The sequence below is a fragment of the Meles meles genome, chromosome 20 (genome assembly GCF_922984935.1).
Source record: "Meles meles chromosome 20, mMelMel3.1 paternal haplotype, whole genome shotgun sequence".
Lineage (NCBI taxonomy): Eukaryota > Metazoa > Chordata > Mammalia > Carnivora > Mustelidae > Meles > Meles meles.
The window spans coordinates 27231287-27258343 of NC_060085.1; the positions used below are offsets into that span (position 1 = coordinate 27231287).

Below are 27057 nucleotides of genomic sequence, written 5' to 3' on the forward strand. Positions count from 1 at the left end.
GAGACCAGAATTCTTGCTCAGCCCCATAGGAACTGAAGGGGAATCCCAGAGGTTGAGTACACCTCTCCTACACTCCCTTCTTGTCCCTTTGAAGTTTGTTTCCCTGGGAACTTAGAGGAGCTGAAAGGAAGGGGGTTCGTGAAGACCAGGAGAGGCAGGCGGGAGTGGGAGCTGGGGAATTTTCCTCCTTCCACTGTGGGCTGGGGCCGCAGCTTGCATTAAAACAAAACAAAACAACCTCCAAAAGCATCTTTCCTTTCATGTTTGCTCCCCTTTTTCCAAGCTCACAGGCGCCTGGAGCAGCTTATCTGGGTGCACAAACATCAGACAAGAGGTTCCCATGGCAACTTAAAACTTCCTCCTCAGCACTGTGTTCAGTCTCCATCTCCAGGGTCCCTTTCCAAGGCCTCAATGAGGTTTCCGAGCAGCCACCCACAAAGCAGCCGTAGGATCCAACCTCGTCCCCACCCCCAACATGCTCAGTTGAAAGGACATGGAAGGGGGTAGAAATTGTATTGGCAGAAAAACTTGTCATGGGATCCGTGGAGAGATTACAAAAGCAATGAGAGTTGCCTTTACAACAGATTTGAACCAGGAAGAATTTACCCGGTGGAGGGATTTCAAGTGTGCAAATGGGGAAGTATCAGGGAGTGGGGAAGAATTAAGGTTTTTTTTTTCAGATAGCTGGCTCTCTACTCAGCTCCAATGAGGCCTGGTGAATCTGGTCTCTTAGCTGCCGAGGGACCCTGGGGTGCCCCTTGGCCCCAGCACATTCTAACTCATAGCCAGGCAAAGGATGGACAGAGGAGGTAGGGATGGGGAGAGGAGTGTGTGTGCATAGAGAGAGAGGAGCCCGGGCAGACCATAGCTTGTCAAGGCAAGCAAACTTCCATGATTGCTGGCATGACTATTTGCAGATGTAACAAAGAAAAATGCAGCATGCTCAATTTAAATCTGAATATCAGATAAGCAATGAATATGTTTTTAGTACCAGCATAGCCGTACAACAGTTGGGTTATACTTAAAATATTATTTGTTGTGTATCTGAGGTTCAAATTTAACTGGGTGTCCTGTATTTTTCCCCCCAAGATTCTGTTTATTTATTTGACAGAGAGAGATCACAAGTAGACAGAGAGGCAGGCAGAGAGAGAGAAGGGGAAGCAGGCTCCCTGCTGAGCAGAGAACCAGAGGCAGAGGCCCCAACCCACTGAGCCACCCAGGCACCTCCCCCCCTTTTTTTTACAAAGGTCCCTAGAAAAATATATTTTTTGTCTTGTGGGTCATAGGTTCTCTGTTGCAACTACTCAACTCTAGTATTGTAACACAAAAGCGGCCAGAGGTAATATGTAAATGAATGAGCATGGTTATATTCCAAGAAAACCTAGCTTACAAATATAGGTTGTAGGCCAACCAGGGTTTGCTGACTCTTGCCCTACTGAGCCACCCAGGCACCGCTGGGTGTCCTGTATTTTATCTGGCAACCCTGCGTGGCAGGCAGGGATAGAGGCTATAGCTGCGTTTCTAGCTATTGCTGATGTCCAAGGGCACCTGGAGTGTGGCCTCTGTCCATGCTGGGGAGAGATGCTTCCCTCCCTGCTGGGAACCTGACCTGAGCTCCAGGTAGGATGTAAGTCCCCTCTGGGGGATATTTACTACAGCGATGGATAGCTTCCCAGGAATGGCCAAGCACGAGTTATTCCCAAAGGTGACCCTTCCAGCTCTGTGGTTAAGAGCATGGACTGTGGTGTCAGTCGCTCCACTGCTGGACACCTAGGTGACCTTCAACTCCTCATTTCCTCATCTCTGATATGGGGCAGACATTCTTTTGAGGAATAAAGGAGATACCACATGGGATGTCTTCCCATTGCCTATCACAGAGTCTGGGCTCCAAAGTGGTTACTGTTATTTTAACAACCCACTTAAAAGCAGTAAAAATTTCATCCACGTGAAAAGAGTGGGGTTAAAGACTAGTGTTGATACAACCTCAGCAACATAAAACACAACCACACACGCAAACTATGCATTGCAAAGACTTTAAGGAGACACCCCCAAATGTTACCAGCAGCGCTTAGGGTTAGTGGGATTGTGGGTAAGGCTTCCCCTTCTTTAGTCTCAATTTCCCAAAATATTCATGGTGAGCATGTAATACTTTAATATTACAAATTTAAAAATAATCTGTGGTTGGGGTGCCTGGGTGGCTCGGTGGGTTAAGCCTCTGCCTTCGGCTTGGTCTTGATCGCAGGGTCCTGGGATGGAGCCCTGCATCAGGCTCTCTGCTCAGCAGGGAGCCTGCTTCCCCCTGTCTCTCTGCCTGCCTCTCTGCCTAATTGTGATCTCTCTCTGTGTCAAATAAATAAAATCTTAAAAAAGATAATCTGTGGTGAAAATTTTTCTAGACGTGTTCTATTACTTGGTGCATGGCTCGAGACCACTGTAAATGAAGATGGATGGCTACCATCTTGGATTTGACTCCACACCCTGTCCTTGGGGGCTTCTAAAGGAGGGGCGCTCTTGCCTCTTCGCTAAATGACCCAGTTGGATCCTCACCCTGACTCTTCTTGCTTTTCTATGTGTGAGACAACCAGAGTAGCGCTTCTGCCCTGGCCCTGGGTTTGAATCTCATCTCCGCCTAGATGGGCTGTGTGACTTCAGACAAGTCATGTTATCTTCTGAGCCTAAATTTCCTCGTGTTTAAAATATGGGTCAGTACTTCTTACTTCCCTGAGAGGAGAGACATATCTGTTATATTTATGAGTATATCCATGTGCCTTGCATGGGGGTAGTCAGTACATACTGGTGGCAGGAATAACTGAATGACGTCGATGAGATGACATGCACAGCATTTGGTAAAGCGAGGGGTGGTAACAAGCGATCAGCATTATTGGCCATTATTATTACTAGTCTCAGGAGGTGTGCAGACATTGGCATGAATGGGCCTAGGGTTGCACTAAGATTTTTCTACCCCATAGTGGGATAGAAGCTTTCTCTTAGCAGGACCATGGGCAAGCTGCTAAGCTCTTTAAAGCTCAGTCTCCCCATCTGTTAAATGGGGATGACAATTAGCAGTGACCTTGTAGGGTTCTTAAGACTGAATGAGCCAGCAGTGCCTAGCACAAAGTAAATGCTCCCCCAAGCGAGACCCCTGGTCAAAGGCTTTGCCCCCTCCCTGGCTTGTAGCTGCCTCTGGTACAGATACGGAAAGAGCATGGGGTCCCTGGACGGACTCTGATGTCTGCTATTCTGACTATGTTGCCAGTGAAAAATGTTGCCTTTTGCATAAGGCTCATCTCTGTAGCTCCAGGTCAGAGGGAACACAGCGTCTTCAGATTAGATAGCCCCTCCTCATCTTTGTGAGAGGGTAGGAACTGGGTGGGAACCCTTAGGAGGAGTGCTTTGCAGGGGGGAAATCCGCCAGAGCTGGGATTTGAAATCGGATCCCCTTTCTGCCTGCCCCAGCTCAGTCAGATTTAAAACCTTCCCCCAGGAAGGCGCCGGCAGTCCTGAAGTCTTGGCCAGTTCTTGCTTTTGGACTTAAAAGAACCGTTGTTTCAATGTTCCCAAGCGGAGCTCCGCGTGGGGATCTCCGCAGGGCGGAGCCAGTCTAAGAGAGGCAGTCAGTCCCAGAACCAAGGTCGAGCCGGAGGGAAGGGGGAGGGGGGAGGGAGGAGGGGCAGGGGTTGGGGGCAGGCACGGCCCGGGCAGAAAAGCGGCCAATGGCTCCCCTTGCGCCTTTGGCTCCAGGGGTCCGCTGGCAGGACCACTGGGGGGGGGGCTGGGTGGGTGGGAGTGGGGTGGTGGGGTGTGTGTGTGTGTGTGTGTGTGTGTGTGTGTGTGTGTGTGTTGGGGGGCTCCTTGCCCACGGCAGATCGGCAGATCATAGCTGCCGGTGAGCCCAAGTCCGCTGACACTTTCTAATCACGTACCCGCATCGGGCAGGGACCACGCTGGAGAAGGATTTTCACCTTCCCTAAACCTCTCTTTCAAAGCACAAAGTCCGGAGGCAACCACCCCAAACCCTTACTGTGGCCATTCCTTTTCTTCTTTCTCCATCTCTGGTTTTCCTAATTATTTTTACAGCGACTGTATGTCATGTTTGTTTTATTTTCCTAAGTAAAAAAATCCCTCATTGTTCTGAATAGAATAGTAACATGTGCTTACTGCAAATAAGTTTTTAAAAAGACAAATGGGAAGGAAAAAAAGAAACACCTTGTTATCCAACTCTCGTTGTTGAAAATAACCACCATGTGTTTCCTTCTAAATCTTTTTCTCTTTACATGCATATCCACAGAAAAATGGTTTCTCCCCTTCCTGTAACTTGCTCTCTTCCCTTTCTGCCGCTAATGTAATACCTCGCAGGACATCACCAGTGGCTATGCGTCTGTGCCCCTTCGTGCCCCACTGCGGGCACCCCGATCTTACCCATTTTCCACTCTCCCACGCCTACAAACGCCTACGCGCGCAAGGGACTTGCCAGGAGATGGAACCTTGCCGCACTTTCATAGTTCAGAAACCGAGTGAGTGTGTGTGTTGGGGGTGGGGGTGCGCTCGTACACTGGAATAAAGCGATATATCTAATGGTAGGTCCCCTACCCCAATGGTAGGAAGAATGTAGGAGCGAAAGAAGGAATGACAGGTGAACTCAGAAAAGTAATTTAAAAGAATGAAAAAAAAAAAAAAGGGAGGAAAGCAGAGCAATGAAGGAGGACCGTGGTGCCAGGCGGTGGCGGCTGCCCGCCCTGCCCTCTCGCGCTCTCTACGACGCAGGGGCCGGGAGGCCTTGCCTTCACTTACCAGACCTGAGCAGCACGGCCCGATAGAGACCTGTGACCTCGGTGGGGTCCCGTGCCCTCTCGCTCAGCCTCTGCGCCATGCGCCCCTGCGCCAGACTGTGGAGCCGGCACTGCGGACAGGGAGCGCACCAGAGTGCGGGCCGAGTGCCGCCGCAGCGGTGACGTGCCAACCCGGGCCCAAACCCCGCTGCGGATCGAGTTACCACCTGAGGCCAGAGCTCCCGGCGAGGAGGCGCCGCGGGGGGAGGGATAGAGGGCAGGGGCAAGGGCAAGTATCCTGCCCGCAGGATAGAGGCCATGGGTCAGGGTCCGGTGAGAGGACTCCTGGTCCCCGGGTTCCAGGACCAAGGGGGAAGCCGATGTCTTGATTTCTAGCCTTGGTCTCCTACCTGCTGCACTCCATTTCTCCATTTCCCTGGCCGCTGGCCTCGTTGAATGCTACACTCAGGTGTGGGATTCTGAAGTGGAATCCCTGGGATCACGTCCCAGCGCCACCAGTTAGTAACTGTGTGACTCCACGATTTAATTACCTAAACTCTCAGAGCCACAGTTTTCTCATCTGTAAAATGGGGATGACCAAAGTACTTATTATTTCCACAGGGTTATGAGGGTAATATGTACGTATATATAGTATATGTATTCTATATACTGACTATGTTATATGTACCAGCTATACATAAGTCAGTATATGTATTATATATAATCTTAGAACAGTGACTAGGGCAGAACAAACATATACTGTTATTAAAAAAAGTGTCTTGGGGTGAGTGGCACCGAGAAGCAGGGAGATTTACTGTAGGAGACAAGTTGTGGGGGGACTTCACCAGATTGATTTCTCCCAGTTTGTACAATCCTATTAATAGCCAAAGATGGGTGGACCAACCAAGAGTCTAAAGGTGGAGAAGCAAAGTCAACCAGGCAGATTTGGAAGAGATAAGGAACTGATAGTTTTGATTATCTACTTTGTCTGGTGCTATGCTAAGTTTCTTCTAATATAAAAACTAATGTTCATTGTGTATTTTTATGTCCTATTCCATTTTAACTTCACAACCTATGAATTAGTGTCTGTTAGCTTTCCAGTTCTGCAGATGAGGAAACTGAGGCTCCAAGAGGGTCAGTAATTTATCTGGGTTCACACAGTGTGGATCTGGGACACACACTCAGGTAGTCTGACCTCAGACTTGGGCCACTCTACTCTGCTGCCCCCCATTATCTCATTTATGCTTCATAAAAGTGCTGAAGGATGGGTGTTATCTCCAGTTGAGAGATGAAGTCATTGAGACTCAGGGAGGTAAGTCATGAGGCTTACTCATACTCATGTAGCTCTTTGGAGGAACCAAGACTCAATCCAGTTCTCCACCCACAAAACTAGTGTCCCTGAAATCTAGAGACCCCTGGAGCTGTCCAGGGTACTGGATGGCCTCTGTTCAAGGCTGCGGCTATATGAGTCAGGGAATCTTGAGCTGGCTGTTGGAGATTTGGCCACACAGTATTGTCTCCCTGTGCCTCTGTTTTCTCTCCAGTCCTCTCCAGCCTTGGTGTCCCCTAAGCCAGTCAGCCAAGTCCTCTATAGTTGGTCCTATGCCACTTTCCAAGCCCAGCTTCTACTGTGATTCAGAGATCTCTGTACTTTTCTGCTCCTCAGTCACCTTCCCTCTCCCTTCCCTCTGCTGGGTTCCCAAGGACCCAAGTCACACATTTTGATCTTTGGGGACATCACTGATTGGTCAGACTGATCATATATCTCATCAGCAACCAACCGTCATGAATGCCAGGCACAATCACCGACATTGGCTATTTCATATCCATTCTTTAGAGGACGAAATTGTATATAATTTATTATTAATTTCATTTAATCCACTCTTTGATCAAGTATGATTATGCCCCTTTTAGAGAAAAGGAAAATAGGTTCAAGTGATTTGCCCACAATCATGTAACTAGTTAGTAATGGAACTGAAATTGGAACCCAGGTGATGCCAAATCTTTTGCTGCAGGGGGGAAACGAGGCCAGCTGTTGAACAAGGTGGGGGGGGTGGTTTCAGGTAAATTGTGACTAAGTAATGTGCTTTTACAGAGTGTTTGGAAAGGATTAACTCTGGCTGCACTCCTGAGGAATTCTAGGTGGGTCTCACTTACCTGAGCCATTTAGTCTCTGCTTCTCATTTTCATTATGAAATATGGCCTGAGGAGAGTATTCTTTCTGTGAACAGAAAGAAAGAAGGGGGAGGTGAGGACCCTCTGTTCCTTGGAAGGGGAGGACCGAAGAGATATTTATAGTGTCCCTGAGTTCCCACAGGAGGGACTGATCAAGGTCAAAGTCCTCTCCAGAGAAACAAGTTACTATCATCCTTAGGGTGTGTGTGTATGTGTGTGTGTTCACATGTGCATGTTGTGGCCACTTATGAGACATGCTGTCTTTAAAGAAGAGATTTTTAAAGAAAAGTTTTAAATTGAGAAGATAGTGCAGAGAGTTCCTTAAACTCTTCATTCAGGTTTTCTGTGAGCATCTTATATGTAAGTAGATGTACATGTATATAGTATGGCACACTTGTTAGAATTCATGAGCTAATATTGGTGCATTATTATTAAGTAAAGCCCATACCTTATTAAGATTTCCTTAGTTTTTACCCAATATCCTTTTTCTGTTCTAGAATCCTATCTAAGATACCAGATTACATTCAGTTTTCAGGTCTCCTTGGGTGCCTCTTGGCTGTAATAGTTTTTCAGAGTTTGTTTTTGATGACCTCGACAGTTTCTTTTTTTTAATTCTCTTTATTTTATTTTATTTTTTTATTTTTTATTTTTTTAAGATTTCTTTATTTAACAGACAGAGATCACAAGTAGGCAGAGAGGCAGGCAGACAGAGAGAGGAGGAAGCAGGCTCCCTGCTGAGCAGAGAACCCGATGTGGGGCTCGATCCCAGGACGCTGGGATCATGACCTGAGCTGAAGGCAGAGGCTTTAACCCACCGAGTCACCCAGGCGCCCCTTATTTTATTTTTTTTAAAAAGATTTTATTTATTCATTTGACAGACAGAGATCACAAGTAGGCAGAGAGGCAGGCAGAGAGAGAGAGGAGGAAGCAGACTCCCTGCTGAACAGGGAGCCCGATGCGGGGCTTGATCCCAGAACCCTGGGATCATGACCCGAGCTGGAGGCAGAGGCTTTAACCCACTGAGCCACCCAGGCACCCTGACCTTGACAGTTTCAAAGAGCATAGAGATCCATATTCTTTTATGTTGAGTTTTTATCCATGCTGTTGCTTCTATCTGAACTACCTTCTCCTTACCTTCCAGGAAAAATCCTCATTCTTCAAGGGCCAACTCAGAAGCTTCCGGGTTTGGTCCTCAGGGTCAGCTCTTAGACATCTTCTCTCTCTACACTTTTATGACTTCAAAAACAACTCTAAGCCAAAGATCCCTAAATGCATAGTCCCAATTCAGATTTTTACTCTGAGCTTAAACTTTGGCCAACAGGCTACTTGACATATTTACTCAAGAGTCTAACTCTCGAGAGTTAGACCACACTAGGCCCTACTCACCATGGCCACTACAGAACTATTTATCACTCCAGCCCCCAACCCGTTCCTCCCCGCACCCCCCCACCCATCTTGTCAAATGACTCCACTCTGGCCCTGTGGCTCAGACAGGAGCCTGGAGCTCTGCTTTGCCCTGTCTTCCCACAAGCCCATAGTTCTCAGATCACCAAGGCATGATGAGTCCACTTCCTGCCATCTCTTCCATCCATCCATTTCTTCCAGTGCCCCAACCCTAGCCCAGACACCACTGTACTTGGACGCCTGCAGTAGCTTGCCCTCCTTCAAGTTGTTCCTCACAGAGACTCCAGAGCAAGCTTTTAAAATGTAACTCAGACTCTGGTCCTGCCCTACTGAAAACTCTTTGGTGTCTTCCCTTTGCACTTAGAATCAAACTCACATACCTTCCCCTGGCTTTTAAGGCCTTGCAACCCAGATCCTGCCTGCCTCCCTCTCAAAACCACCTATCTGTTCTTTCAAATGTTCCAGGATTTGTGATGTCTTAGTGAAGAAAACGAACAAAAGTCCTTGACCTTGTGGACCTGGCATTCTAGTTGGGGAGCTAGACAATAAGTGTGATGAATAAGTAAAGCAGATAGTATGTTAGAAGGTGACTGGTACTGTGGAAAAGAGGGAAATTAGAGGAGGGGGAAGAAGGTTAGAGGTAAGTGGGGGCAGTGTGTAGTTATAAGTGGCTGCCCAGGGGGTATCATCGAGAAGGTGGGATGTGAACACAAACTTACAGGAAGCAGGAGAGTTAGCCAGACAGATATTTTGGGCAAGAGTGTTGCAGACAGAGAGAACAGCTTGAGCAAAAGTCCTGAGGTTGGAGTGTACCAGAAGGTTCAGGGAAGAACAAGGCTGCCAGGTGCCTGGAATGGAAGGGCCACAGGGTCAGTCACATGAGGAAAACTTAGCAGGAAATGGGGGTCACCTTCCTTCACACCTCACACTCTAGCCACTAAGAGTTCTGCTTGGGTTCCCAAAAGCCATGCTGTTTCTCATCTCCTATATTTGCACAAGCTGGTCCCTTGACCCATATATATTCCCCAGCTCTGCCTGGCTCCTTCTGCTTATCCATTAAGGCTCAACTGAGATGCCACTTCTCCAAGGAGGTCCCCCTCAATCATGTGCTCCGGCACCCCAAACTTCCCTTATATGACTCTTCACCACTGAGTTATTATTGTTTGAGCCCCATTTCCTCCCTCAGACTGTACTAGTCTTGAGTGGGGGGATCGGGTTCATAGCTGTCTCCCCAGGGCCTACTCTAGAGCTGGGCTTGGCTTGGATGTTTGATAATGATTTGTTAAAAGAAGGAATGCAGTGAATCAGTGTGTGCACCACACAGGGAGCTATGGACTGTGTGGGGAAGGTGAGCAATTCCACAGAGAATGAGCCAGGGTCAGAACCCAGGGAAGATCCCTGCTGTCTGCTCAGGGATTATTCAGGTGCACAGAAAGGCCTGGGGTGCTGACATTTTCCCAGGGTGCTCCCATTTTGAACTCTGCCACCCATGGGGGGACATAAAAAGGAAGGGTGTTTGGGATTTGGCCAAGCTTCTTTTGTGGCTTTTGACAAAGGGATTAAGAAGACAAGTAACTTCATCTCTGGAAGAAAATTCCAGGACATAGAAAAATGACCTGCTTTGGAGGGCTTGAAAGGGATCTGAGCTTCTTCTCACATCTCCCTACAGACTTGGGAAGTGGGGCCAGGGCCCAAGGGCAAGATTATCATTACAAAACCAGAATTTCATAAGGGGCAGCTCCCAGAACTGGAGTTCAAAGAATTGTCCTTGCATGCTTGCCAACCCTGCTTGCATGAAAGACTTGGAAAATCAGGCCATCCTGTGTCTAGTAACACGTCAGTGACTGAGACAGATTCCTTTCTCCCTTCAATGACTGGAGTTTGGCAAGTGAAAAAACACCCCACTTGCATGCCTCCCCTTCCAAAGGCAAAGTTGAATTGAATTTGCTGACACGTTATTGGTCACTGATAGTCTTTCCCCAGGACTGTGCTCATAAGGAAATACTGTTGTGTAGGGTACAACATACCCACCTATGGCTGAGCACAGCTCATATGTTTGCATTTGCATTTCTCCTGACCTTATTGTGGCCACCACTTCCTCCTTTTTCATGCTCTGATTGTTGAGGAAGTTTTTGGGGATTGGTCCTCGGTAACCTTCAGTGAGCCTATCCCACAGAGTTTCCTCTTCTCTACTTTGCTCTGCTGCTTCCCCTGGAGACCAATGCATGTAGGAGAGGCATCAAGGAGACTATGGACCCATCACACATCCTTCTTGGTCTTTCCCACAGGATGCACGCACCAAGTTACACTTAAGGGACCTTGCTTTGTTTACTTGTAAACATTTTAAAAACCGAGGTAAAACCCACATACATAAAATGCACTGATTTTCAGTGTGCTTCTCAACAAAGTTTTACATATGTACTCACCCACACAATGACCTCCAAGATCGAGATATAAAATACCACCTGCACCCCAGAAGGCTCCCTTGTTCCCCTTCTCAATGGCCACCATTTCCCAGCGTAAGCATGAGTTCGAAATGATACCGCCACAGATTTGTTTCTCTTGTTCTAGAACTTCATATGAATGGAATCATAGCATTTACTCATTGGGGACTGACTGTTTTTACTCACTAGTAGTTTGAGATTCACTGATGTTGCCTGTATCAGCAGTTCCCCTGTGGATGGACATTTGCATGGTTTCCAGTTTGGACTGTGACTAATAGACCTGCTATGAACAACTTTCTATAACTTTTTGGGTACACACAGTACTTGTTTCTGTTGGGAAAATACCCAGTAGTAGAATTGAGAGAAGATAGGTGACTGTTTACCGCTAGGAAATTCTGTCAACGTCATTGTATCCATTTGTGTGTTGTGCTTTTGACATCTTCACAACATTGACTTTGTTTTAAACATGTCGAGGTCACTTCTGTGCACAATCCTTTGGACTGATGGGGGAGGGGAAGGAGGTATTAACAAAATTGCATCTTAGATGAACCGAGAGGGGCCTGAGTTCTGACCTTGGAAGAGATGAGGGTAGGAACTCAGAGTATTTACCCTTGTAACCTAGAGTGCATCAGAGGGAGGTGTGTCTCTAGGTGTCCTCATTTATCCCCCCACTCCCCACCATTAAACTGAAAACACCCTGAGCACAGGCACTGTGTCTCATTCAGACCCGTGTCTTCAATGTCTAGCATGGTTCCTGGCACATAGATAGATGCTTAATACAGAAAAACCAGTTTAATACTTGTTGCAAATATTTGTGGAGCATGTCGTAGAGCCGAACATGACTTTACAAATATGGTTGCACTTAAGCCTTGGGACAGTCCTCTGAACTCAGGGGAGGTAGCCTCCTGCTGTAGGGATAAGGACCAGAGGCAGTCTAACTCAGGAGTCTGTGGTCTTTGCCATGTTCGCAAACTGAGTGTGTGTGTGTGTATATGCGTGTGCGTGCGTGTGGTGGCAAGAGTCCGCACCCCCTTTTCCAGAGGAGGAAGCTGAGGCTCAGAGATGTTAAGGAACCCTTCTCTATGGAGCCAGAGGGGCCAGGCAAAGCTAATTATTATTATTTTTTAAGATTTTACTTATTTATTTGAGAGAGAGAGCACAAGGAGGGAGAAGGGCAGAAGGGGTGGGAGAGGCAGTCTCCCGGCAACAGGGTGGTGGTGGGGGGTTGTCGTAGTCCCAGGACCCCAGCCAAACCAACTGAGCCACCCAGGTGCCCCTGCAAGCTAATTCTTTTTTTTTTTTTTAAGGTTTTTATTTATTTGACACACACACAGAGAAATCACAAGTAGGCAGAGAGGCAGAGAGAGAGAGAGAGAGAGAGAGGAGGAAGCAGGCTCCCCGCTGAGCAGAGAGCCTGATGCGGGACTTGATCCCAGGACCCTGAGATCATGACTTGAGCCGAAGGCAGAGGCTCAACCCACTGAGCCACCCAGGTGCCCTGCAAAACTAATTTTTAAAGGTGGAATATTTTTAGTAGGGACCCTTGGTGGCTGCTCCCCACCTCCTGTTCCCCACTCCTGAGTGCTTGGCCACCAGGGTCACAAGACCCCCTATGAGCCTCTGCCTTAGCATCTCACACTCACAAAGCTGCCTCCCTGTCCTCCCTAGTCAGGGGCTGGGGGTGTGGGGCTGTGGGGGTGGGGTTGGGGGTGGAGTGGGGTTTGGGGGGGGTGAGGGGGTGGGGAGAATCCTACCCACAATCCTTCCTTTAAAGTGCTTGGCACTGTTTGGAGAGCGCCAGACCTGGGACTTGCTCCTTTCCAGGGGTCCACTTACGTCACACTGGCTTTGGGTTCTCAGCTGAGTGCGGTAACCAGGGCACCGTCTCCCATCAAAGGAAGCCTCCGTGGTTCCGGTCTCCAGGGTCTCCTGACTGCTCCATTCATTTCAGCCCTTGGGCCTCAGGGACCGGAACTCTGCCCTCCTGCAACTCAAGCTGGGGCCCGGGGCCAGGAGTCCCCCCCTCCCCCCGATCCAGGAGCCAGAGGGGCCGTTTTCCTCTCGTGGCCTGAACTTTGTGGCTGCTTAATTATCCTTGAAAGCTTTTAAAGTATTTCACACAAGTAATATATATATAAATGTAAACCTGCTGCTTTAAACATTTGGAACAACCTAAGTGCCTATCAACTTAAGAGGAACATTTCTCCTCACTGTCCCCTCAACCCCATGGCACCCCTTCCCTAGGTTACCACAGTTGTTGGTGCTGTGTGTAAACTCTATGACATATCTTCTGGATATTTCTATGCAAGACATGGGGATCCTCTTCACTATTTTGATCTACTGCAGTATAAAGTAGAGTGTGATGCCTGTAGTTGTTTATTTTTCCAACCAAACCCTTTTCGCTGGACGTGTAGGTTTTTTCCAGTCTGTTGCTATTACCAATAATTCCGCTTCAAACATCCATGCGCTTGCCTGTCTGTGCGTGGATGTGGGCGTTTCTCTAGGGCAGACACTATGCAGTGGAAATGCTGGGCCAGTGCTCAATTTTAGCAGATGCTACCAAATTACCGTCCAGAAGGCTGTACCGTTTCACACGCCCACCCTCTATGTCTGATATTACTGGGTTGTCTACACGCTCACCAGCTCTGGGTGTTATAAATCTTTAGGTTTGTCTACTGAAAATGCGTCTGTGGTATTATAAGTCAGGATAGTGGGGGGTGATGGTGGATGGGAAGGGGCATGAGGGGGGCTTTTGGGATGCTGTTGATGTTCTGTTTCTTGATCTCAGTAGTGGCTACACAAATATTTTCAGTTTCTCAAAATTCATTGAGTGGTATGCTTACGATAGGTGCACTTTTCTTTGTGTATGTTATTCTTTAATAAAACGTTCAAACCATTTCCTCCTTCCCCCAATCTGATGGGTGACAAATGATATCCTATGATCATTTTGTTTTAAAGGTTGAGCCTTCTTCTTCTTCTTCTTCTTTTTTTTTAAAATATTTTATTTATTTATTTGAGAGAGAGAGAGAGAGAGAGCACAAGTCAGGGAAGAGGCAGAAAGATAAGCAGATTTCTGACTGAGCAGAGAGCCTGATGCAGGGCTTGATTCCAGGACTCTGGGATCATGACTGGAGCCAAAGGCAGACACATAACCGACTGAGTCACCCAGGTGCCCTGCTTGAGCCTTCTTTTGTTGGTACATTGGCTTTCTGGGTTCCTTTTTCCCGAGTATTTTACTTCTGGGTCTTATGAGAATGGTATGTCTGACAAAGGAAACCCCTTCCAGAAAGGGGAAAAGGCACTTGACCCTCCCTGAGCACCAACCATATGCTCTCACGCTCCCAGCACTCTTTCAGGGTAGGCGCCCTTCACACCATGAGGCTGGGGCTCAGAGCAGCAAGGTGACATGCCCAAGGTCACAAAATCGTCTGCTCACAGAGCCCTATCCTCCTTGTTACCCTCGGCGCTGCTCATGCGGCGGGCATTGGGCCAACCATGCAGCAGGCGTGATTGCAAGTAACGCCTGCAGCGGCCCGGTGAGGCAGCTTTATGGTCGTCCTCTTTTATGCAGCCCAGCAGGGTCAAATACCTTGTGCAGCTCACCCTGTCAGTAAGCAGAAGAGCAGGGTGAGTCCAGATCTGCCTGGCTTTCATGCTGTGATAAGGCAGTTCTAGCCAACAGAATGTTCTGCCAGGATGGAAATGTTGGGTCTCTGTGCTGACAATATGGTAGCCACCAGCCACATGTGGCACTTGAAACGTGGCTAGTGCTTCTGCGGAACCGGTATTTTAGTCTTATTTAATTTTAATTAATTGGACAGAACAACTTAAGGAGTCAGGTCATGAAAAGGAGAGAAACTGCAGGGTTTCCAGGTGCAGGGGACAGAGCGGCTGCTCCGGTGGGAAACCAGCCAGCCCACCAGGAGGGACCCACTCACAGCGGTTCTCACACAGCCCACACACAGCCAGTCTCTTTTCGGGCACTGGAACCACGCTGGGCAGCAGGAGTTGGGACTATTATAATCAAAGGTGACATAAATGCACCTCTTAACCTAAAACTCAGTTTTCTCATCTATAAAATGGGTATCAGAATAGGGCTTTTTTTTTTTTTTTTTAAAGATTTATTCATTTGAGAGAGGGAGTGGGGGGAGGGACAGAAGGAGAAGAATAAGCAGACCCATCAAGCCGGGATCCTGACATGGGGTTTGATCCCAGGATCCCAGGATCCTGGGATCATGAGCTGAGCTGAAGACAAGATGCTTAACCAACCGAACTAACTGGGTGTTCCCAAATTGGACTTGTTTTAAGACTAAATGAGAAAAGGGACGCCTGGGTGGCTTAGTTGGTCTGCCTTTGGCTCAGGTCAGACCCCAGGGGATTGAACCCCATATTGGGATCCCCGCTCAGTAGGGAGCCTGCTTCTCCCTCTCCTGCTGCCCCTGCCCTCCTCATTCTCTCTCTCTTTCTCAAATAAATAAATATAATCTTTAAAAAAAGCCTAAATGAGAGAATGTACAGCGGTGGCACGTATTTGACATTCAGTAAGCTCGCAACAGTCAGACTATTATCACAGTGATCTGTCATAGGCTCACTTTGAAAAAGGTCTTGCATCATATAATGGTAAAGCATATTCATGCTAATAATTTAAATAATGCAGATGGATATAAAGTGGGACCTAAAAATCTCTGAATACTTGAACCAGTTGAACCAGGAAACCATCCTTGTCCCAGCTGAAACTGCTATGAGTAGTTTCTTATGTACGGATGCAGGAATTGGTTCTGCTTTCATTAAACATCAAAAACAATTTTGATCTGGTTTTTTTTTTTTTGAAAAGTGCAAAAGGGATCACACTAAATGCACTCCCCTGTAACTTTCTTTTGTCGCTTTATGATATCTCAAGGGTGTCTTTCCACATGTGCAGTGATTTTACTGTCTGCGTGATGTTTCCTGGTAAATGTCATTCATAAGTTATTTTGCAGGTCCTTACTGATGGGCATTCAGGTTGTTAGCATTTATTTCGCTCTTGGGAGTGATGTTTCCATGAGCCCTTTACACATGTCTTTCTGTACTGGGTACGTTCACCCACCAGAGGGAAAAATCTTTTTTTTTTTTTTTCCATTTTATTTATTTTTTCAGCGTAACAGTATTCATTCTTTTTGCACAACACCCAGTGCTCCATGCAAAACGTGCCCTCCCCATTACCCACCACCTATTCCCCCAACCTCCCACCCCTGACCCTTCAAAACCCTCAGGTTGCCCCAACCTCCCACCCCTGACCCTTCAAAACCCTCAGGTTGTTTTTCAGAGTCCATAGTCTCTTATGGTTCGCCTCGCCTCCCCAATGTCCATAGCCCGCTCCCCCTCTCCCAATCCCACCTCCCCCCAGCAACCCCCAGTTTGTTTTGTGAGATTAAGAGTCATTTATGGTTTGTCTCCCTCCCAATCCCATCTTGTTTCATTTATTCTTCTCCTATCCAGAGGGAAAAATCTTACCAGTGGTATTGCTGGGGCAACAGTTGAGATATTTTCAACTGTGATAGATCTTGGCATATGTAAAATCTCCTTTTAAACTTCTCAGGAGCATGGGACTTTAAAGGAATGTTCTAGTAGTTTCTTCTGACAAGGCTCCTCAAACCCTGCTAGTAATCACCCCTGGAATGTATTTTCTGGGTGGGTTTGGAGAAATTTTTTCTTTAAGCAGATCTGGCTTGTAAGGTCTTTGTGGTGAGGGACATGGACGGGGGCACCTGGGAGTCAGGGAACTGGATCCCTGCTAATCCCAGTGCTGGCTGGTTGCCGGAGTCTGAGGGCAAAAACTCTGCCTTCCTGGGAGACCAGTCCTGTAGGAAACACTCTGTAGGGAGGAGAGGAGACACCCAGAGGGGCTTTGCCAAGGACTGGACAATGGCGATTTTCAGCAGGTGAAATCCAAACAGCCCACAAGTGTGAGAAAAGATGCTTGGCCTCCCCAGAAACCAAAGAAATGCACACTGAAGTAACAGTGCAGTATTTTTTGTCATCTATCAGATTGGCAAAAATTAAAACAAAAACGATACCTGGTGTTGGAGGTAGTTGGACACTTAGTGCAGCGAAATGGACACTCCAGCCCTCCTGGAGGGAGTGTTGAGAGGATAGTCATTCTGCAGGGAAATATGTGGGCTCCGATAGCCATACTCCTCCATTTCTAGGAATTTGTTTTCAGGAAACAGCTGAACATATGCACCAGGATACATGCTTGAGGATTTGCATTAACCAGCATTGTTCATCATAGGAAAAAGACGGGCAATAAGGTAAATAACCAGAGGCAGGGGACTGGTTAAATAAACTGTGTTACCTCCAGGAAAGGTAATAATCTTTGTCTGAAACTGATACTGCAGACTCATGTTTACTAACACGGAAGATGCCCACTATCTGTGTATGAAAATCAGGTGCAAAAACAACCCACAGGTTACAAAATAGTATTTGTGATTCCATTTTTATCGGTAACAAAATTAGCTATATGCGTATAATTACATATAGGGTTATGCTAGAGAAAGGGTGTATTATCTATACATAGACATATGTTACATATATCAATTACATGTCTGCATGGAGATGTAGGTGTCTATGTGTCTGTATATGTATAGTATGTGAATTTATGTGGGAAATGTTTGGGAGGGTAGAAGGAGAATGTCTGCAGTGATTATACTCAAGTGGTGGGAAATTTTCATTTGTTCATTCTTGTCATTCTCTGCCTCGATGAGAGATTTATTCATTTTTTGGCAATGAGCTTGTATTGTTTTTATAATAGGAAAAATAATATATTCGTATTAACTTAGGAAACAAGGAAAGCTGATAACTGTCTTAACTATTTAACCTGCCTAAGTGCAACTATCCCCTCACACCAAGACTGTCCCCAACTCTTGTCCACTTTAGAAGCCGTCTCTGGTCCCAGGACTGTCTGTGATGACAATGATACTGAGGAGGAAGAGGAGGAAAACGCTGTCAGTGTGTCGAGCACCCGTGGCAGGCCGGCCACCGGCTGGTACTTCATGTACCTTCTTCTGTCAGATCCTCTTAGTGGCCTGAGATGTAGATATTCTCATGTCTTTGGATTTCCTAGGAGGGCCCGAAATGGGGACTTTGCAAGTGATTTGTTGAGGGAGGACATTCACAGGAAGTCTGTGAAGAAGTAAGCGAGGGCAGCAGGATGGGGTAGAAGTCTGGCGAAGAGGCGGGTTCGGCTGAAGTCTGGTCTCAGCCTGACCCCATGCGGAGGTCTGGGCTCTACATGGTACCACGTTGTCCTGCATTGCGGCAAGAGGACTGGTCTTTAATCCCTCTGTGTTAGTTGGTCATTGGCTGTACGACATGAGAAAGGATGACCAGGCTGATGGGGTCAACCTCCCAAGTACCTCTGGGTGAATCACCTCCCATCGGCGAATTGTTCTAAGAAGAGTATAGCAGTTAGCTGCCAACGCTCACAGCGCCTGGTGGCTGCGTGTGCTGAATGAGTACAGGGGCTCTGGGTGGAGCACTGACCTCCTACATGTTATTATCCCCATTTTACAGATGGGGAAACTGTGGCTCAGAGAGGTTAAGTGACTTGTCCAAGGCTACTCAGCTGGTAAGGGATGGAGCCTGGTTTTGAACTCTGGTCTGAAGCTCTTGCTCTGAGCCCTGAAGCCAGACTGCTGGCAGTTTCACAGAGCAGAAGGAGAATGAAGATGTGGGTGGATGCCTTCCCAACATCCGCTGCCCCACCACGTGCCCCCTCCACCTGCTCTCTGGGCTTCACATTCGCATCTCGGTTGAGAAGTGCTTCCAACCTGGGCTGTTGAAGAAGGAAGCCACAAAAAGCCTTTGTGTTTCTGCAGAGGTCCCTGAAGGTTGTAGACTGGCGGAGCTGGTTGCTAGGAGACATTTCTCCAGAAAGTTTCCTTTGGAAAATGAGCTCCGGCTCTGCCTATAGCCTCACATTATTATACCTGGGAGAGAGACATCCTAGCCTGACTATTCACATAGTCAATGTGGATCCAATTCCTTCTCCTACTGGTTCTTCCCGACCCAGTTCAGAGTGTATCCCAGCTGAAAAGAGCTCCTGGCCCAGACAGACTCAGGATCATGGAGAGAAAGAGCCCTTTGAGATGACTTGGCTGCCCTCCCCATTAGGTAAACAGGGAAACCGAGGCACAGGGAGTCAAGGAACTCCCACAGTGAGCTAGTGGCAGGGTCGTGATTTGTGTGTCACTACTGCATGAGGCAGCCCCCCACTCTGAATCATGGTGAAGACAATAAGAACTCACTATGCATAAGACTGGGTGCACTGCTGTTTAGGAATCCTTGGGTTTCAAAGCCTTTTGGGGGACAAGTGATTACCTTGCTCAAGTGGAGAGGAACATCTGGCATGAATGGGGCATCTGCTATGTGCCAAAACTTGGAGTAGGGGCTGTAAGTGTCTTCATCTGCTAAATCTGACCTCTGGACCATCTCGGGGTCTGTTTCTACCGGTGGTTTTCTTCTTGACTGAAGATCACGTTTTCCTGTTTCTTTGCATGTCTAGAAAACCTTAATTGTGTACTGGATACTGTGTGTGTGTGTGTGTGTGTGTGATGTGTTATAGAATCTGGATTCTGTTTGCTTCCGAAGAGTGTTAAGTTTTATTTTAGCAGATAGCAGGGTTACCCGCTGATCCTCTTGAAATCCCATGTGCTTTGTTTGAGACTTTGTTAGGGAGGATTCATGCAAAGCCCGAGCTATCTCCCAAGCCTCCCTAACCTGGCAGGACTCGCCTTCACAGCCCCACCCCCCGTTGGGCCAGTCTAGAGCAGCCCAAGGGCGCAGCCTTTGTGGCATCTCAGTTGGAAGCCAGCGATGAAGGTCTCTTCAGCGTCTCCCAGCCTGCCTGCCTCGCAAGATGCATTTGCTCTCCACGCTCATAACAGCTGCTCTCTGGTAGACCTTTCATAGTTTCATCCTGTGCATGCATAGCCCAGCCTTTGCGCAAGGACTTGTGGGTCCGGGGGTCCCCCACACAGACTTCCGGGGCCCCCTGGCTATGCAGCTTCCTCCTCTTGAGGGTCCTGTCCTGCAGTTTCCTTCTGTTTCTGCTGTCCCAGTTGCCCAAATTCTGATCCCTGCATCCTGAGCTTGGGGGGGGACTGTTGTGCTGTTTATGCTCTACTACCCCGTGCCGTGCTCAGGAAATTGTTCCTACCACGAGAGCCCAGGTGACGAGGGGCTCAAGTCATGAGTTTTCCCTCCTTCAGAATCAGAATCACTATATCATTCACTGCCCAATCTCTGATTTTGTCAAGTGTAAAGTTATTGTTGGTGGGAGTACTGGTCTGGTACTAAGTCCTTTGTTATGTCCAGAATAACAGTCCGACTCCTAGCTGGGGTCTCTCTTTCTCTCATCCTCTCTCTCTCTTTCCATTTGTCTCGGGATGTTTACAAGGACCCTGAGAAAAATGGCTTACTATCCTCATTGAATAAGTAAAGGGAACAGGTTCGCAGGGTAGTATAGAAATTGCCCCAGTAGCAAAATGGGGCAAATTACTGAAAAGTTTGCTGGACTTCAGAGCCCATGTTTTGTCCCTGTCCTCCTGTCACTGGAAAAGCTCAAATCAAAACTAAGTTTCACTTTTACCATCACCAAAACAACAGCATTTTCTGAGCCAACTCTCGTGTCTTCCTACATCCCACACCTCGCTGTGTACCTTTATTCCTGTTTCTGCCACTGACCCCCCTGTCCTGGCAGTTGTCACCCTTGACGTGGAGGATTAGAGGTGTCTCCTGTGGGGACTCCATTGTATTCTTCCCAGAATACTTTTGCTGTCTTATTCTCTTGGTCCACTGACTTCGGTGCCTCCCTGTGACCCCTCGTGGCCCTTCCCAAAGGGTAGAATTGAGAACTTAGGGAATGCTATAGCCCACAACTTTCTTCTTGGAGATTCACAGCTGGAAGTGCGACCATGCAGAGGCTTTGTAGGAAAGAAACCTGTTTAATTGAGCTTTACCCAGTTTTTGGCCCTGAAACCCTTGGCTCATCTATCACCTATTAAAATCTTGTGGAACATACTGGAAAACGTTGAACCACAGAGTAAAGGCTTGTCTTGTCTTTTCTTGTTTTTTTTTTTTTTTTTTTTTCCTTTCCCTTCCCTTCCCTTCCTTTCCTTTTTTTGTTTAGTATCTTCTGTCTTCATTTCAGTCCTACATTTCAGCCTACTCTTTTAATTTCATTTCCCGTGACTTGTCATAAGTCATTCTTTCCCCATACCTATTTCCTCCTCCAGCCTTTATACCCTCCTAGCTGTAAGAAGGATATAAGCCTGGACCTGTTGGGAGTTTCTATGAGGGGGAACTGGCCCAGGAATGAGGTCAGTCAAAGCAGAATGGAGCCATAAGGAAGAGAGGGACCAGATCTTGAAGACTTAATTTAAGACCCTGGATCCAGCCTTGCCTGAAGCAATTATCCCTAGACCTTCAGCTACAAGAACTGATAAATCATCTTCTCTTCGCCCTAATCTGCAACCAAAAGAGCAAAAAACAGCCTGAGAATCCTCTGTGGACTCTTTCCAGAAGGCTCCATCCTCATATGTTAAATAACAATTACCCTAAGAGCCGGACACCTCACATGTACCAAACCTGCACAGTGATATAAGTATCCCCATTTTGTAGATGAAGAAACTGGAGCTCAGGGAGAGTGAGTCACTTGTCCCAAGTCCCACAGACAGCTTCTGGTGCAGAGCTGAGATTTGTCTCGTGCACCTGGAAGGAACCACCAAGTCCACAGCATCCAAATCTGGCCTGGAGTCTCCTTCCCCAGACTCTTGTGGATGTGGTATGGGGGACACCTGGGCTTTCTGGAACGGGGCAAAGGCAAGGAAATCAGCAGTGAGACCTGGCCCCAGATCCCATTACGCCGGGAGAGATCACGTTTCCCCCGTTCTGGCGCCATGAGCAGGGCAGAGAAGCGGGCAAGCAGCCACTTCCCTGGTTATTCAAGTAGAAAATTACAGGTGCCCAAAATAGCCTGGGCATTCTTTTATTTATGAATAAGCGGCAAGTCCATGAAGCTGGAATGGGGGCTTATATATATTTCTTTCCGTTGATCACTGTACTGAGATCTGCAGAGATCTCTAATTCTCTCAGGGCACTCTCTCAGGAGTTGGGGGAGCTGGCAGGATTGGGGTGGTGGTGTTTTCAGGGTACAGTGGTGAGAAAAAGAGAAAAGAGCCCTCACCACGCAGGAGCCGGAGATGTTCCTGTCCTAAGGCTTGAGTTCTCAGAGGGTGTAGGGGTTGAGATAGCAGACATGGGCCTCTCCCAGCCATCTCTGCCTTGCTGTGCAGCCTTGGACAAATGGCTTAACCCCTCTGGACCTCTTTCTTCTGTAAAATTGAATGAGTCCTGAGCTTATAGAAAGGTTTATTTTCTTAAAATTAATACTTGCTCATTATAGACAATGAAGCAAGTACAAAAAAAAAAAAAAAAACAACACAGAAAAATGACAATTCTATTCCCCCATTGTACCTCCCCAGTTAAGATAATCAGGATTAACCTTTGGTTTGTATCCTTCCAGTCTTTCTTTCCATGCATGCATTAAAAAATGGCTGGTGGAACCTAACATCTGAGCCACTGTGCTCTGAAAATGGAACCCTCACTTGTACTATAGTCAGCAAATATTAGTCAGTCAACAAACATTATTGAGCACTGCTCTAGGCCTGGGTGGCTTGGAGGCAGCTTTTCCCCAACATGCCCCACATCCTCTTTCTGTTTATCTAGCCCTCTGGCAGCAACCCCAACGCTGGGTCCTCAATCAGAACCACCGGAGGGTTGGTGAGGAGAAGTCATTTTGCAGGTCTCAGACATGGATGTGGGGCCAAAGCTGGGGCCTGGAATCTGCGGGCGGGGACATGTGTGACCTTCTCGTCCAGCAGGCCTGCGCACGGATGGGCTGGCCTGGGCATGGCTTGTCCACCTCTGGCTCTCCTCCCTGCTGCCCTCTCCTGGGGCTGTGTGTTAACTAGCTTGTAGGTAAAGCGATTAGAACCGTTGCCTGGCACGCAGTGCACCATACATCTTAGCTGCTGAAAGGACTGTGAGTCCTATCATTAGTATTCCAGGTGGGGGCTAGGCAGCCTGAGGCCATTCCCTCTCGGAGCCTCCGATTGGTAATGAACATGAGGAGAGAGCTGAGTCACTTGCAAGATGGAAATAACAGCATTAATGATGACTACTTCCATTTATCAGGGCAGGACTATACCAGATCATTCTTTCTGCTGCTGACAGACACCAGAGTAAATAAGTGTCATTAATTCCCACTCACAGGCGAAGAAACCGAGGCTCAGGGATTCCAGGTAGCTCTTCCAAGGCCACACAGCTGGCAGGTGGCGAACAGGGACTTGATCCCAGGTTGGTCCTATGCAGGGGTCGCCATCCCTGAGGTTCAGCTTCTCTCAGGGAGGAATGCCTGATCCCTGCCCCTGGGGGGGCTCACCCTCTGGTGGGAGATGCCTAAATTTAGGACTTTTCCCCAGGTTCCCTGGGTTTGCTGAGGGGGTAGAGGGAGAAGGCCGCGGGCCCTGGGGTTGGACTGCCTTGGTCTAGGTTCCTACTCTGACACCTCCTAGCTCTGTCACTTGCCTGACTTCTCCCGGCCTCAGTTTCTCACCTGGAAAATGGGGATAATCAAAGTATTGGCAAACAGATGGAATTGGACAACATGAGGCTCTCAGCATAGGTGTGGGGCATAGTAAGTGCTCAGTAAATCCAGCTGTCAATAACTTTATCTCTGTTGTGATTCCCGGAGGACTCACTGAATTTCCAAAGGCCGCCTTCCCTTCCACCTGAGTGGTGGGCAGGGCTGTGGCTGGTTTCCTTCAGGGAACCTCCCCCCGCACCCCCCCGGCCTTCCCCAAGCACTTGGAGTTGGTTCCTTCATGCTGGCTAATGCTGCCTTTGGTCTGGGCTGCTGCAGACATGCACCCCAGTGTGAAAGGAGGTGGCCGGAAAGAGGGGGTCCTGCCCAAAGGGCCCCAACATCCCCTTCATCCACTCTGCTTCTGCCTCCCAGACTGAGAGCAGCAGAATTCCCACGGCCACGCCTGTCCTCCCAGAGACGGTGCTGTCCCGAGCAGGCGGAGGTGGAGTTAGCAGAGCTCCAGTGGGACAAGCCGGCGACTGAAGGTGGGCCCACCCTGGACGGCTCCTTCCATCAGGCAGACACTCTTGATTTTATGTAGCACCTGTTTATAGGCAGGACTTGGATGGAAACTCAGCCCAGAGTGCCTTGCCGGCTTGACTTCGAGGAGCAAGGGGACTGCTGCTTCAGGGCTGGCTTCCTGAGCTCTGGGGAGACCCCCTTCCCCCGTGGCCCTGGGCCTTGATGCTCCTGCAAGTGCACAGGTGGCTCAGAGAGTGAGCTCCGAGGCAGTCGCCTGGGTCTGATTCCTGGGTCCACCACTGGCCTGCTGTGTGACCTTAGACAAAGCACCTAACCTCTCTGAGCTCAGTTTCTCCTCTGTAAAACGGAGATAACAGCAGTACCAACCTCGTGGGGTTGCTGGGGGATGGTGCGTGTAAAGCACTCGGGTGGTGCCTGTCACGTGATCATAATTAACTGAATGGGAAATTATTGTTTCCTTGAACTGAAGTTGTTGGAAGCCCTGGGGTCCAAGTTGTCAGACTGCTCGGGGTGGGATGAAGGGAGTAGGGGGACAAGTCACGCTGTGCAGGTGGGGTTTTCTGCAGCAGAGGTTCTTGCCTTTGGAAACAACCTCCCTTAGGGTCTGATGGCTAGGCTCCCTCTGGTTGGAAAGTGTGTCTGTCCTCAGGTACAGCACTTAGCACTCAACTTCATAGAACCCCGCCCTTGAGCCTGAAAGTGGAATTTATCCCAAAGAAGGGATGAAGGATGTGCACCCAAATATATCTACCGTGATATGGAAGAATAAAAAAACACTCCAATCGAGGATTGTTCAAGCAAACTGTCTATATCAGGAGAATACTGTGTGCCCACGAAGAAGGGATTGACCTGAAAGCATGCCCCCTCCCTAGGGCTAGGTACCCCAGAGCCGTTACCTGCTTGTGAGGGGTGAGCTTGGAGGAGGTCCTGCTCTCTGAAGGAGACTCTCTACCCAGCCCTGCCAAGGAGCTCAGCATCCTGGGACCATCAAATCCTTGCTCTGGGATGCGGCAGCCTTTTCCAGGCAGGAGGCACAGGCAGGAAACTTTAGCCCTTACAGCCAGTCTGAGGTGTGTATGTCACATGGGCTGCAGACAGCCTCTGACTCAGCTCCTGCTGGCACCGTGACCCCTGCAGCCTGTGGCTCGCAGGGAGACAGGCCAGGGGTCCGCTGCCCGGAGGCTCCCGGCTGCAGCAGAGCTAGCTAGGGGCAGGGGGGTGCCCGCAGACCACAGTGCAAGTGGGCAGGACTGGTCCAGTGCAGTCACCCCAGGATGTCTGTCCCTCTCTCCAGTCTTAACCTTCAGGAGACGTCCCTGGAGAAACTGCCACTGGAACTTTCCATCTACTCTGGCCTGCCTCTGGAATTGCAAGGTTCAGAGGAGAGGGAGTCCATGGCCATTTCAGGTCTGAACTTCTCAGCTAGCTGTCTGTGAGTCAGACTAGACTCACGGAGTGGAGACATGTATAGTCCATGGGCTAAAAATAATCCCAGGGCCACCAGGGCCTGGCTCTGGGATTCTGGGAGTCCTGCTTAAAATTTTTTTGTGTGTCAATAACCATGAGTGGATTGGACTGTAATTTACTTTTCTTTCACTGTCCTTGTTTAATTTTGATATTAATATTATTATTTTAAGTAGGCTCCATACCCAGAGCGGGGTTTGAACTCACCACCCTGAGATCAAGACCTGATCAAAAGTCAGGTGCTTAACCCTCTGAGCCACCCAGGTGCCCCAGTATCAAAATTATTTTTATCATAAAGCGAGGTGGGAAGTGTTTTATTATTTTCTGTTGTTTAGAAGACAAAGTATAAAACCAAACTGATGAATTCCTTTAAAGTTGACTAGAGCTCACCTGTAAAACTGATGGTCTCATGGTTTCTCTATGGGAAGGTTAACCCACGGCTCCATTTCTTTACATGTTACTAACTCTTTAGGTTGCTTATTTCTCCTTGAACCAGTTGTTCAACAATATTTTGTAGATGTTTCTAGAGGTTAAAAATTTTTACAGGCTATCATGGTGAAGTCAGCCACATTATAGCCATATCTGCTCTCTTTTTAAAAGAACAACACTGAGCTGTATTGAATCTTGTTATCACATATATGTTGTCCCCTTCTTTTTTTTCTGCTCTTATTTTTACTTTCTCGTTGTTTCTACATTTTTTGGGTTGGTTTTGTTGTTCTTTTACCAGCTTCTTAACTTTCACACTTGGCTTATTAAATCTCAGTCTTCTTTTCTTTCTGCTTTTAAGGTTGAAGACTTCTCTGTAGATACTGGGTTAGCTCTGTTTTGATAAATAGTATCTTCATTCCCATCTGGGTCTGAGGATTTCTTGATATCTTTGATCCATTTCTTTTTCATTTGTTATCATCCTTTAGTTATGTGATAGACCTACGCTATGATGTGTAGGGTTTAATCTGGGTTTGTTTTGTAACCTACAATGTGGTCAACATTTGTAAATACTCCATGAGTGCTTGAAAACATTTTACAGGTATCTAAAGATATCTTTTAAATCAAGGCTGCTGTTTTTTAAAGAAGGAAGCAAAAACCACAATGAGACACCAGTATGTATCTGTCAGTTTCACAAAAATTAAAATGCTTGAAAAGTAGGAAGTGTTGGTGAGGGTGTGGGGCATCTGAACACTGACATACTGCCTGTGAGCGTGTAAGTTGCTGTAACTAGTCTGGCTTTATCCAGTAAAGATGTGGAGGGTGGCAGCATAGGTCACCCCGACAGATGCCACTTTGGCATAAAGAAGATTCTGAGCTAAATACACTTGAAAAACAGCAGGTGCAGGAAGGGGGCTTTGACCTCCCCTTGTCTCCCCAAAAGCAGGAGCTAAAACTCCTATGGGGAAGATGCCCTCTCCCTCCCAGGAGGAGAGAAACATTCTTTGCACCAGAGACAGGGAACTGAGCCAAGAGAAATCTACACGAACAGATCTTGTTAGAATAACTCTTGTCTTCCTTTAATCTCACCATATGTTTCAGCTACTTTATGGCCATTGCTATTCTTTGTTCAACCTGGGATGTAAGCCGTTGGGCCTACCTGCTTAAGGGGACTTTGTTTTCCTGTGGGGACTCCCAGGTACCTGCG

At 47.9% G+C, this 27057-nt stretch overlaps 1 protein-coding gene across 2 annotated transcripts in view; it reads right to left on the reverse strand.

The window, feature by feature from the left end:
- The window catches only part of FAM107A (family with sequence similarity 107 member A), a 52123-nt gene that overhangs the window by 14576 nt on the left and 10490 nt on the right, over positions 1-27057 (reverse strand). The window contains exon 2 of one of the 2 annotated variants that reach the window (XM_045990716.1): positions 6927-6990. In XM_045990716.1, coding sequence (XP_045846672.1) covers positions 6927-6990 — 64 coding nt within the window. Of the gene's footprint in view, positions 1-4791; positions 4918-6926; positions 6991-27057 lie in introns of those variants that run through there. The other variant, XM_045990717.1, reaches the window with a different exon arrangement.